The 13,459-nt window shown below is 39.5% G+C and overlaps 1 protein-coding gene across 1 annotated transcript in view; it reads right to left on the reverse strand.

Moving 5' to 3' along the window:
- LOC116999005 (nebulin-like) overlaps window positions 1-13,459 on the reverse strand; it is a 103,993-nt gene that overhangs the window by 31,122 nt on the left and 59,412 nt on the right. The window contains exons 95-114 of the mRNA XM_033065279.1: window positions 13,351-13,449; window positions 13,033-13,143; window positions 12,771-12,875; window positions 12,447-12,551; window positions 12,082-12,186; window positions 10,893-10,997; window positions 10,528-10,632; window positions 9,942-10,046; window positions 9,651-9,755; window positions 8,048-8,152; window positions 5,741-5,845; window positions 5,541-5,648; window positions 4,208-4,312; window positions 3,205-3,309; window positions 2,980-3,084; window positions 2,298-2,402; window positions 2,101-2,211; window positions 1,794-1,904; window positions 1,271-1,372; window positions 1,058-1,156 (exon numbers count right to left, since the gene is read on the reverse strand). Of these exons, the coding sequence (XP_032921170.1) occupies window positions 1,058-1,156; window positions 1,271-1,372; window positions 1,794-1,904; window positions 2,101-2,211; window positions 2,298-2,402; window positions 2,980-3,084; window positions 3,205-3,309; window positions 4,208-4,312; window positions 5,541-5,648; window positions 5,741-5,845; window positions 8,048-8,152; window positions 9,651-9,755; window positions 9,942-10,046; window positions 10,528-10,632; window positions 10,893-10,997; window positions 12,082-12,186; window positions 12,447-12,551; window positions 12,771-12,875; window positions 13,033-13,143; window positions 13,351-13,449 (2,106 nt within the window). The remainder of the gene's footprint in view (window positions 1-1,057; window positions 1,157-1,270; window positions 1,373-1,793; window positions 1,905-2,100; window positions 2,212-2,297; window positions 2,403-2,979; window positions 3,085-3,204; window positions 3,310-4,207; window positions 4,313-5,540; window positions 5,649-5,740; window positions 5,846-8,047; window positions 8,153-9,650; window positions 9,756-9,941; window positions 10,047-10,527; window positions 10,633-10,892; window positions 10,998-12,081; window positions 12,187-12,446; window positions 12,552-12,770; window positions 12,876-13,032; window positions 13,144-13,350; window positions 13,450-13,459) is intronic.

Genomic DNA, 13,459 nt, shown 5'->3' on the forward strand with positions numbered 1-13,459 from the left:
GCTCTCAAAGTGGCACTTCCCAGTGGGACTGGATTCTGCCAGAGTCTGCTCTTACATTAGGAAATTCCAGACAATAAAATAGCTTAAATAAAGTTTAAATGAAGTTTTAATAGAAGTTTGAAGAGTTAAGATGAAGCTCTGGTGACTGTTCACTGAAAATTACCAGCACCATTGTTCAGGTTGGTCATACACAATATTTACACATGTATTTCCCTGTGGTCTTTTTTTCATTTTTGGACAATAACAGCTCAAATTTTAGGCTTTTAGGTAGAAAATGTGAGTTTTCACATTATGTGAGTGCACTGAAACCTTCCATAAAAAACCTGGAAGCTCCAAAACCATGAATGACAGAATGGTAGAATGACATTTAAAGCTTCACATGGTGCTGCAGAATTACAAGATAATTCTGCCAGCAAGAGACAGATGCACAACAATGGCATTAATGGCAGTTAATTAAAATTATCTTACATGACTACTTAGCATATTTGCTTTCTTAAAGGTTCTCATCCAGGGGGTGTCATAGGAAGCAGCTCCATGGCCTCTCATGTGTTGTTTGAGGTACTCTGCCTACAACCAGCAGCAAGAAAGCAAGGTGAGAAAGGCAAAAATCCAGAATTCAAGCACGAAGGGGTGAGAAAGAACCAAGAGGGATTGAGGTCCTGGCACAAGAGTCTTTTAAAGATACAAAGAAAAAAGAAAGAAGCCAAGGGTCTGTTCAAAGGATGGAAAATAAGAGTCAGGTAAAGGCTGGTTCTGGTAAAGCCAATACCCAAAAGAGCTAAAAAAGAACAAGGCAAACACTTCAGCTTCAGTATTTCTGTCACAGCATCACCTTAAGAAGGTTTGATACCTGCATTAATGACAGTAGAAAACTTTAACAAAAAACCACAAATTTGTACTGGTATTTAATTTTTACTTCACCACATTCCCTTCCTTTCCCTTTTCCCCCAACTTGGAAATAATTTCAATTATAATCATGACATCACTCTGTAAATTAATTTAATGTCTCATTTCTCTCAGTGCTCTGAGCTTCACCAAGTTTTCATTTTGCCCTTACCTGGCTGGTCAGTTTGGACACCTCCTTGGCCAGTTCAATGTCTGGACGTCCCAGCATGGTCACACCCACACCTGCTGCTCCACGCTTCTTATATTCAATCTAATTAAAAAAATAAATCCTTTAGGAGGGAGGAAACCCCCTTTTAATTACTCTACTGGGTTTTGTAATTAAATTAATGCTAAAGGATTATACAGGAGGTTTAAAACCACTCACATTGCTGATTAATTTGGCAGCCTGTGTTGCTTTCTTAATATCTGGTCGATCTGCAATAGGTGTGTAGTGGAGTTTGGATTTGGCATCTTTCTTGTATTCAATCTAATCCATGGGAAAAGACAGAGGAAAGAAAATTAATGAGGGAATACACCAAGCAAGGACACAGCAACGTGAGAAAGTTTGTTTGGGAAATCAATTCACAAGGCATGGATCTGGGAATCTGGTTTTGCAAGCTGTCTACAAGTGAAGAAATAAATATGGGAAATTCTGTCTGTATTTGAAAGGATGAAAAAAATTATTAGATGTGATTTCCAGCAGATTAATTGGAATCCTACAATGGGATTTAAATACAAATCCCTTATTTCAGTGCTATTTCATATTTGCAAATATTTGTAAATTATCTTTCAAAGCCACACCTGAGCATGGAGGCTGGGAGGAAATTCAGAAATCCATAAACTCGAGGTTTTCCAGCTCAGTTTGCTTACATAACCTACTAGATTAATGGAAATAGAGGCAAACTTACTGTGCTTTGGTTTTTAGCAACTTCCATGGCATGTTTCACCTCAGGAGGCTCCAGCATGACAGAATAATTGGATTTGCCTTTCTCCTTCACAAACTTCTTTTTGTAGTTTGTCTGCCAAGAACAAGGGCCATGTGTGAAATTTTAATATCACAGGAGAGGAATGCTACAGAAACTTGGAAAGTTCCTTGACACTGCTGTAGGTGGATAAAGAGGAGTCACCTCATTCCCAAAATGTGTGGGCTGCAGCTTTTGGGGTTGGGATTAGAAAAGCTCAGCTTTGGGGATGTTGAGCTGAGTGTGAACTGACCTCACTGACGTTCTTGGTCACCTCCTTGACGTGGACAGTGTCCCTGGTCTCGGGCAGGGTGGTGAAGGAGCCATGGGGCAGCTGCTTCTTGCTCTGCTCTTTGTACTTGTTCTGCCAGCACAGGGGAAAACAGGTGAAACCCAGCAGCCACAGGATGGGATGAAATGAAATCAATCAATCAAGGAGGGATTGATTACCTCAGACACCAGGGAGCTGACGTTCTTGGCCAGCAGGATCTGAGGCGTGTCTGGAACAACGTGGTAGGTCCCACGGGCTTTGTTGTGCTTCTCTTTGTATTTTATCTAGCAGGAAGGGAAGACAGCAGTTTGAATAAATGTCCATTTTGTCTTCTGGCAGGATCAAAAGTAATTAGTACAGTTGTGTTTGCTTGTTATTGCAAAATTGTGCAGAAAATCTCATATTTTGACATTTTACAGCCTAATCCATACATTTCTATGGCTCTCATTGATTTTTTAAAATATACTGCTAGTAATTATTAAAGATATTTTGTGTTATTATTAAAGATATTTTGTGTTATTACTAAATATATTTTATGCTATTCCCAGATATTTTCTCCAGACTCCCATTTCAATATCAGGAATGCACAAATGGACCTGGGTGTAAGGTCCAAGGGTGTTCAGGCCATGTTAACTTTGAATATCAATTTAATCCATGAACTTTGGCTTTTACAAGATCAAATAAATTCTCTATTTATTTATTAGTCAATTTGTTAATTAAATAAATCAAATAACGAAGTGGGACTGAGAACAACTGTACAAAACTTGGTTGTAAATCCAATTACATTTGCAATAGAGCAGTTAAGCAGTGAGTAAAGTGCTAGTAGAGGACTTGGAGGGGAAAGGTGAGTTCAGTGCTTACATCACTAGCCAGGATTGCATTATTTAAGGCCAGCACTGTGTTTTTATCATCTGTGACAGAAAGTTTGCACCCCTTGAGGAATTCCCGGTCCAGCTTGTATTCATACTGCAGGAAGAAAAAATAAAAGATAAAGTAAGAGAGTCTCTGATCCTCTCCAATTTTTAAAAAACTTCTGAATAGGAGAGATGGGGAAAGGGGATATTCAGAGTATTCTGATTTTCTTACATCACTCTGCTGCAGAGAGGACTTGGCTGCCTGGACAAAGTCAGGCCTGTCAGCAATCAGGTGCCAGTGGGCTTTGGCTGCTTCGTATTTCTTCTTATAATCCAGCTGTGGGCAGGGAAAAACCAACAGGAAGAGTTCATTGGAAATTGGACACAACAATTCAAGAGGCCAATTCTCTTTTGGTCTGTGAGAAGAAGTAAGAAAAAGTATCTGCACCAGATTAGGGCTTTTCTCTGGGTCAGGCACAGCCCAGTCCCTGTAGATTTTCCACTGCTGGGTGGAGGAAGGAATAAGAAGGTGGAGAAAGGAATATGAAAGTGGAGAAAGGAATATGAAAGTGGAGAAAGGAGTAAGAATGTGGAGAAGGGAATGTAAAGGTGGAGAAAGGGATATGAAGGCTGAGAAAGGAATGTGAAAGTGGAGAAAGGAATATGAAGGTGGAGAAAGGAATATGAAGGTGGAGAAATTATTATGAAGGTGGAGAAAGGAGTAAGGTGGGGAAAGAATATGAAAGTGGAGAAAGGAATATGAAAGTGGAGGAGAGTAAGAAGGTGGAGAAAGGAATATGAAGGTGAAGAAATGAATATGAAGAACTGAAATTATGTCCTGGCTTTTGAGAATGGGAGAGCTTTCAGATCCTTCCTGCTGAAATGGGTGTTGGGCACCAATAACAGAAAACAGGGAAGTTTTCCATGAAGCTTTGCTTTGTCTCCCACATCCCACAGAATTTCTGGGACAGTTGTGTCTCTGCCAGGAAAACAGAGGACAACTGGAAGGATGGGATGTGTGACACACAAGAACCTCAAGGACAACTCACCAGAGTGAGCACCTCAGTATGAAATAAATTCAGCCACATTTTATTCCAGCAGCATAAGGATTAGAAGCAATGCCCAAAAAATTCAGTGGAATTTCATTTCTTGTGGAAATAATTCCTTGTGGCTTCCACTGCCAGTTCCCAACACTCTCCAGAACAAAATTAAAACATGACCAGGGCAGAACTCACGTTGCTGTTCAGTTTGTAGGCGTGCCTGGGAGTTTTGATGTGAACTGAATCTGCCACGACGTTGCAGCGAGATTTGCTCCTCTCATACATCTCTTTGTATTTCAGCTAAAGAAAGACAAAGATGTAAAAATGTTTACAAAGATCCCATCAGCATCAACAGGAAAAGCATCCAAATAGGCAAAAGCTAATTAAAATTGTCTGGATAAAATCTTAGTAGGAGAAAATGGCTGGAGGTGGCACTCAAAATCAGAGTCAGGGGTTGGTGATGTGAGGGGAGGGTTGGGCACAGCTTGGATTTGATGGTCTTGGGAAATAATTCTGGGATTCCATGAAAAATAAATTCTATAGACACAACTTGATATCAAGAATATGCCTGAAGGAGAGTCTTCTCCAGCAGCACTTCTCTTTAAATAGAAAATGTGGCAGTTTTAAATCACCACAAGGCACAGACTAAAATTAAACAAAATCTATTAATGACCAGGAATTCTAAATATCTTTAGTTTTTTGTAGTCAAAAGAAATCCTTTGAAGAAACTTGGTTTCTGGTAGTTACACTAACTGAAAACTTCAGAGAATCTCAGCACTCAGTTTGGAACTTAAGAATTATGTCCTTCAATTCACATTTCTATCTATCAATGATCTAGTTTAGTATCTGGATAAAAATTGTTATTTTTGCTCCTGGATTTACTAGTTATGTAGAAATCCATGGAGCATCTGCATGAGATTCTACTTATTCTGACAGTACTACACTGAGTTTCAGAAGTTTCAGTATCCTCATTTATAGATACCTAAGGAACAACAAAACAAAGGACAGAGAGAAGGGGCAGGAGAAGGAATTAGGAGCAGGAATCCTAAATTCTATGTTATTTTATCCACTCCTCTTCCTTTCTCTCTCCATCTTACTTTTCTATTGCCCCATAATAAAAAAATATTTATTTTAGATCAGAATATTTACCTTACATATTTATAGTATCCATATAAGAAATTAATAAACACAGCAATACATGAAATATTTTATTCAAACTTAAAAAAAAAAAAATAAAGTCACTAGAGGAAGAAAAACCAGAAGAAAACCTCTCCAAATTAATGATTTAGAGAAACTTCCACCTCATGGCTTTTATTTCTAGTGAGGGGTGGGTTTGTCTCAGCAACAAATTGTTCCAAGAGCTTCAGAAAAAAATTCTATGAAAAACTTCCTGGGTTTTGAAAAAGCACTGAATGCATATAGAGTTTTATGTGGTCTAGGAAGGTGATGATTTTCACTGACAGTGTTACACAGGAACCCCAGACATTGGCTGTCAGGTGAATTCTGTGTGGTTTGGAGATTTACTCACATCGCTGATCCTGTCCTTGACCTTGCGCACGTGCAGCAGCATCGGCGTGTCCTGGATGGTGGTGTAGCCCTTGGGCTTGGCTTTGTTGTACTCCAGCTTGTAAATGATCTGAAAGGACAAATTTGGGCTTGGATTATCTCTTGGACTCCTTGGCAGCTGGAATTTCCCTGGGGGTGATCATCCAAAGGATCCACACTTACGTCGCTGATCTGTTTGTTGACCTTGGTGGTCCGTAAATATTCTGGAGTGTCCAGAACTGTGGTGTATTTGTCTTTCTTCTTCTCATAGTCCTTCTTGTACTGAATCTGGAGATGGGGAAAGGCCCTGAGTTAATCACACAGAGCAGGAAAAACCTTTTATAGAGGTGGGGTTATATCCCTGGTTAAAATTGCAAAACCCTCCCACAAAGGCAAAGAAAGCAGAACGTGCACCAGGAGCTGAATTGCAAACCCTTCCTTGCCTAGGAGGCTGCCTGGTTGTTTGTCTGATCAATTTTATGGTTATTTCAAGCTAAAATCTCCAGGACTGAGCTAAAAAAAATCAATCATTGCAGATCAGAGACTTTTAAATTTCATAATGGATAATATCTCATTTTTGAATATTCATATCCAGTTGAAACCTGGACCTGGTGATCTTGGAGATCTTTTCCAACCTTAATGATTCTGTGATCAGAGTGAGGAGAAATGTAAATCATCCCACACAGCAGGAGATAAAAACATTACCAAATATATCCCAATGCCAGGATATTTTCAAGGCTTTGGCAGCAGGATTTGTGCCTTGGTAATGATTCCCTTAAAGGTCACCTTGCCCTGCTCAGGTTTCTAAACCTTTTTTCACAGATTTCAATGAGAACAGGTCCACCAAGGATGGGAATTCATTGTAGGCAGCCTCAAGGCAGCTGGAAAAGGTTAGAACACATTTTTCACAAAAGAATCTTCATGCTCTACCCTTTATCAGAAAATCAAACCATGCATTTGAAATGGGACTGTGACAGACAAAATATGGAAAATGATGAACAGATAATCAATGAGAACACAAAGTGAACTTGGGGGGACATCCAGGTCAGACACTGCTTTTTTTTTAATTCAAACATACTCACAGTTACCTGCAAGGAGTTTTTAGTGAAAAAATAGAAATCCACAGAAAAAATGGAACAAAAATGTCTGAAAAACCTTCAGTAATTTATTACTGAAGACTGTCACTATTGGCACGGGCAATAACAAAGAATTACAATTCCCTCTGACAATTGTTTTCCACTGTTGCATTTCCAGTCTATCATTTATCTCACAATTCACCATCAGCAATGTTTTTTTTCCCCCTGCAAAGGGTGAGCTGACTGCCAGCAGGTGTGATTTCAGAGCAGAAATAACTGCTCTGTGTCTGACACCATTCTGGGCACAGTGGGAGATAAATGTTGGAATCTCCCTGGCAAATCCATCATGTTCTTCCTGAATTATGGAATTGGGGTTGTCAAAAGTGGCCAGGCCAAGAAATGGTGTCAGCATGAGAACTGGGTTAGGGAAATAGCAGGAACAGCTAACATCCAACATCTGAAATGCATGGAAAATTGCTTTTTTATACAAATTTGTGAAATCCATACCAACTGTTTATAATGAAAAGAGGAAATGGGGACAAGCTCAGCCTGAGCTGAGCCAATCCTGTTTCAGATATTCTGTTTTATTTTGTCACAGCCAGCATTAAGCACACTGAGGAAGCTTTGGGGGTGTGAATTCCATGGGAATAGAGGGAGCAGTGAATATGCCAAGTCCAAGCAGCTACAGTGGGTATCTAAGGAGTCCCAGAGCTCTGCAGATTACCTGGCTCCACAGGTATGTGTTGTAGAGTGCTGTCAGCATATCTGGCCTCAGAATTTCATTGCATCCGTGCTGCAGGAGCATCTTGGCAAGGGATTTATAGCTTTTCTGTCATGCAGATGGCAACCAAGGACAAGAGAGACTCATGAACAACATGAACAATGACACAGCTCTAGATCCCAGGCACTTGGAGAGTGGAGAGATTTAGGCTGTATGTATTCATCCACATGTGCATACAATTCACAGCTGAGCATTTAGCACTGCCAAGATGGAATATTAACACATTTTCCTGCTCTCACATTAAGGAAAGGATGGATTTTTGGGGGGAGAGGAGAGTAAATTAGAGATTAAGGCAAATTGTCCTTGTAGCTTTATCTAGAAATGAGTAAGAAGATTTGAAAAGAGAAGTAATAAATAATAAATGCTTGACTCTGCATTTTTAAAAACCTCAACAGTGACCTCAGGAGGGGATTCCTGATATCCATTGATGCACAATAATGGAAATACATACAGGACAGATGGACAGAGCAGCTCACACAAAAAGTGGCTCCTTTTTGGGTGGCAGGATGGAGATGGAGTGAGCAGATGGAGAAACACGAGGGTGTCCCAGGGCTGAGACACTGCTGTGACACTGCTGTGACACTGCTGCTGTGAAGGTGGCACACAGAGCTGCTCCAGGTGCCCCCACAGTACCTGACTGCTCAGAGTGCTGCCCCACTTGGCCAGCAGATTCCTGGGGTCATCCACAATAACGCTGTACCTAGATTTGAGCTTCTCATAGGCTGCTTTATATAATTTCTGCTCAGAATAGCACAATGGGGTAACAAGAGAGAGTTAAGGTACAGAGAGATCACTGCTATAACCTCTTTAAAGGTTGGGGGTTGAAGGTTGTGTCCAAAAGAGAAAAAATAATTAGAAGCAAAACCAAAATATAAAAAATAACAAACCACAAAACCAAAAAAAAACCCAAAAAACCCCACCAAAACAAACAAACAACAAAAAAAACCAAAAAAACCCCACCCCCCAAAACACAAAAAAACCAAACAAAAAAAACCCAAAAGACAAAAAACCATAACCAAACAAAAAAAAACCCCAAAAAACAAAAAACCCCAACCAAACAAAAAATAAACAAACAAAAAACCAAACAAAACCCCTCCCCCACAAAACAAAAAAAGAGGGAGAATATTTCCAAATGGTAAATGCATTTCTAAATTGTCTCTAAAGTCCCACAGTTTAAAGATGTCTCTATTCCATCCCTTAATAAGCAATTTTATGACTGAATTTCTTCATGAAAAGTAACTGCAGAAGCAACCCTGTGTTGCAGATTCCTGAGCTGAGTCCAAAGACAACACAATGAGATGTTATTAAAAAAAAATCACTTCTATAACAGAAGATATTTAGGCAAGTTCAATATATGGAGCTGCCCTTGATAAAATTTTACCCATTTATGTTTCTGATATTAATTTTTTCCTTCTTTGCTCTATGAACAATAAGACTAAACAATCATCATTAAAAATCTGGTGTTTGTTGTGAAATAGCTTTTCTTACCTAGAACAGGTAATTAATAAACTTACTGACAGATAATGATATAACACAATGGCTGGTGAAAAAGAATGAAAGATTAAGATATAAATATAATAATAAACCTAAATATCTGTTTCTTTAATGAAAAGATCAGATTTTGATGTGCTATTCCAACTCCAGGCTGATGGGATCACCCTGAACTTGATGTTTTCCATGGAATTTGTCCTGGGACAAAGAGCACTAATCCTACAAACCCCAGGAGTGGTCTGAATTTTAAACCCAGGGGTGTTCATTAATTTTAGGTTGTGTCAATTGGTTCTTTAGCACTATAGGAGGAAAATAAGAAAAACTTGAGTTTTAAAGTGGAAAAATTCTAGGTAAAAATCACTGAAATTAAACAAGCTGTGGCAACTGCAGACATAACTCTGTCCTCCTAACACCAATAAAGATTTTATCAGTGCTCTAGGAGAGCAATTGGAATTCTCTCCACACATTTTTGAGAAGGAAACCAACACTCATGGGTACTGTACCAGCAGCATTATTTAAGTCAGCAAAGGAAAAGTTCCTTTGCCACGAAAAATGAATGAGCAGGGGTGGGGATTTCACTTCCTGGGCTCTGCAAACCTGTTCTGTCCTAATGTTCAGAAAAACAACAACCTTGTCTTTCATGGCTTTAGTCTGATCTTAAAGCATCTTTAAGCCTGATTGTAAGGAAGGACAACCTCCAACTCTGTATTTACTTAAGGCTGAGCTTACAGAAATCTTTACTTACCTCATCTATCAGCTGAGTTGCATATTTAAAATGTTCATTGCTTGGGGAGTCAGTCACATACTTGAACTTGGACTTGGTCTTCTCAAAATTCTCCTTGTACTTACACTGGAGCCAAAGAAAAGCAAACACACAAAACCCAGCCCATGTTAGTCCAAAGAAGGGTAAGGCAATGAAAATGTGATTTTAGAGAGAATTTGTGGCAAAAAGAAAATGAGTTTAGCTTTTCTACCAGCAAAAATGGACAGCAAATGTCCAAAAACATTCAGCAACAACTCAGAGTGTTTCACTCACCCCACTGTAGAGCACTTTGTTCTGCTCTGCCAGGACAAAACTTGGAGTATCCCACACATAGCAGCCAATGCCTTTGAGCCATTCCAGGTCTTCCTTGTATTTAACCTTTAGGAAAGAAGTAAAACCACTCAGTTTTAAGCAGATAATCAGTGCTGAAATGAACCTTAGCACAAGGTGTGGCAAAGAGAGTTAAAAATAAATTGGTTTCTCCTGTTTTTGCGATGGACTCAGTTTATTCACAGACATAATCTGTCATTAGCTGTTGGAGTTCCTGCGTGAATTAAAAATAATGTACAGGTAAGGGGTTATTGAGTATGCACAGAAATGTACAATTAAAGATTGTACAGGGCTAAACAAAACCAAGCAAATACAACTGAAATTAATTAATATTGCCTGTTAATTTGGCAAAGGGATGTGCTGCAGCTTTAGCCATTGAGATTCTCTCAGTTCCCAGAATTGAGGGCAAATTCTGCCAGGGCAAACTGTAAATCACTGAACAACTTCAGCTGCTTTCCCTTTGCTGAGAAAGAGGGTTTGGGTTGGTTTTGGGAAGCACTTTTGTCCCTGCAGGAGCTGCTGGACTCACATCACTGATGGCATCGGTGACCAGGCGGTGGTGGAAGTGCTCGGGGCGGTCTGGGATGGATCTCCAGATCCCCAACTGGCTCATGTAATTCTCCTTGTATTTGACCTACAGAGAAAATGGAAGAATTAAGTAAAACAACTGAAGAAAACACTCCACTACATTTTTTTTTTGCTCCCTGAAACATCAAAACTAAAAGAGTGGAAATGAGATGAACTTGTAACATCAACAGCAATCAATATTCCAGAGAAAGAAAGAAATCTACCCTGATAATGCTGATATTTTCCTAATTGTTTGACATATTGAAATGGAACAAAAGGCTAAATGGCCTATTTTAGGTTATTAAGGAATGGAGATGTTGTACATACACTGCTGATGTCATCAGTGACCTTCCTGTGGTAGACAATGTCCAGAGCATCCTTCACTGTGTGGTATTTGCCCTTGGTGTTCTCAAAGGTTTCTTTGTAGCGCAGCTGGGAAGGAAAAAAAAAACCACAAAATAAGGGATTAATGTGCCAGGAATTGTTTCAGCTCAATTTCTCACTTCTCAGGAATGATATCAAGGGACATGTTGCTGCCTGACATCCCAATGTAAGCCCTGAGGAATTTTTGGAGGCTGCAATTTCCTACAATCAGTTGTAATTTCACTGAGACTTGCGGTGAAAATCACAGAGAATTTCACCCAATTCACTTTCAGACTGAGGAAAAACCATCCCTGCATCACAGGAGTGCTCTCTAGGATAGCACAGCTGCCTCTTCTGGCACAAAAATCTATTTTTTCTCTTTTTCCTTGCCTTGCTCTAGGAGAAAGCAGGAAGATCATCCCAGTCTCTCAGAGGAGAAATTCCCATGTGCAGAAGAGCTGGGATGTTCCTTGGCATATTTAAAAACCTCTCTTAGAGCAGGAAGATTAAATAAACCCTAGAACAAAGCACCAGCCCTGCACATGTCCTTTCACATCCTGCTGGTTCTGAAATATATGGAGAAGCACTCACAAATGAGCATTTTTAAATTGCCTTAAATCACAAATAACTATTCCACGCCTGAAAAAATCAATTTCACCTTAACAACCTCCTGTGCAGCAGCTCAGGTAATTTTTCTCTCTAATCTACTTCTGAATTTAAAAATGAACACATTCTCAGTGACAGGGCACTTTACTTCTAACACAAAACTGAGATGAAAAAGCTGATCAAAGTTATTCTGTCCTGGCCCCAGCATCAATCACTTCACTCCAGTCTGCTCTGTTTGGAGACTTGATGTGTAAACAAATTATTTTTAAATATGTTTTTACTTTGTTGTATGGCCACACTTCAGTGCAATGGGAAATGAAAATGAATGATAAAAATTGGAAAAGAAAAAAGGCATTGCAGTGGAATCAAATCAAAACTTAATAATGTTCCTAATTTCAAATGGAAATGGACATACAAATAATGGATTTTGTTGATGGGGCACTGAGATGTTCTGTGTTTGGATGTTTATTCCTCACTGATCTTTTTCCTGCTGTTTTCATGCAGAATCCAAGGAAAAGCAGCAGTGGGGTGCTCCTGGAGTACTCACATCACTGGCATTCAGGTAGGCTCTCTTGGCTCTGATCAGCACTGGGGTGTCAGGGACAGGGGTGTATTTGTCCTTCATCTTCTCATACTGGGTTTTGTACTTTTTCTAAGAGAAACAGCAAAAGGAAAGAGTCACCATTGCAATTTTAGAAGTATTTGCCAATCTGCAAAAACTGCTTGTTTTATAAAATCCTAAAACATTTTCAGAATGTTTCATTTTACAAAGGAAATGTGGAACTTAAGTATAAGAGAGAGAGAAAAAAAGAAGACTAAACAGATTTGAGCCTTGGAATTACCATTAAAATTAGAAATAAAACTTCTAAAGAGTTCAGCAGAGTGGCAGCAAATTAGAAAATAAGATTTTACCTCACTGATCATGTCCTTGACATTCCTGGCATGTGTAAAGGCTTGAGTCTGACCATCAGCATGATGGTGGGGTCTCTCCTTTGTGGCAAGTTCCACGTACAAGTACTGCAGCAAGAAGAAAATAATCAAAAAAACCCCCACACTTCTACTAAATTCTATCTCATATCTCTGAAAAACAGTTGTAAATTCACAATATAAACATAACCACCAATTTCTAGGAATACTACAGTGTTTCAAAATGGCCTGGAAAGCTTTTTGCTGTATTTTAACAATATATTAAGAAGGATCCCCTGATGGACTTTTATATCAGCACAATTTTTTCACCTGGCTCTGTATTTTCTGTCCTGTCTTGGCTCTTATGAAGTCAGGTGTATCAAGGATGGGAGTGTATTTTGTCTTCAGCTCATTGCCAGCAGCTCTGTAAACCAGCTGGAAAAAGACAGGTCCAGGAATTATTTCTTCTGCTGTTATTTCAAAGCTGCACAATCACAGCTTTGCTATTATAACATCTCATCTATTCCAGTAAAAAACCCACAGGGAGGGGTTAATTACAGCTACAAAATTGTGCAGAAATAACAGGATTTACCTCACTCAGGTGGGTTTTTAGTTCCTGCACTGCTCTGTATCCAGGAGTATCCAACACCACCTTGATTTTAGGCCACATTTTCTTGGCAGTACTTGTGTAGACATAATTAGACTGGAAGGGAAAAGCAATATTAATAAAGGAAATTTTACAGTGCAACCCAGCAGTGCTTTGAAACAACAAATTGGCTGCACAGCACAAAATTCTCTCGCTCCTGGCTCATTTTCCTGTGCTTCACTTCCTGCATGCACAGGAATAAATCCATTGTTGTCATGCTCAGCTCCCAGAGGAGAAAATCTTACCCAGAGCAGAAAATCTTACCCAGAGCTTGCGGAGCTCGCGGGCACGGACCATGTCAGGAGTGTCATACAGGAAACAACCCAAGCCCTTCAGCCACGTCAGGTCCTCTTTGTATTTAATCTAGGAGAGA

The sequence above is a fragment of the Catharus ustulatus genome, chromosome 7, assembly GCF_009819885.2.
Source record: "Catharus ustulatus isolate bCatUst1 chromosome 7, bCatUst1.pri.v2, whole genome shotgun sequence".
Classification (NCBI taxonomy): Eukaryota; Metazoa; Chordata; class Aves; order Passeriformes; family Turdidae; genus Catharus; species Catharus ustulatus.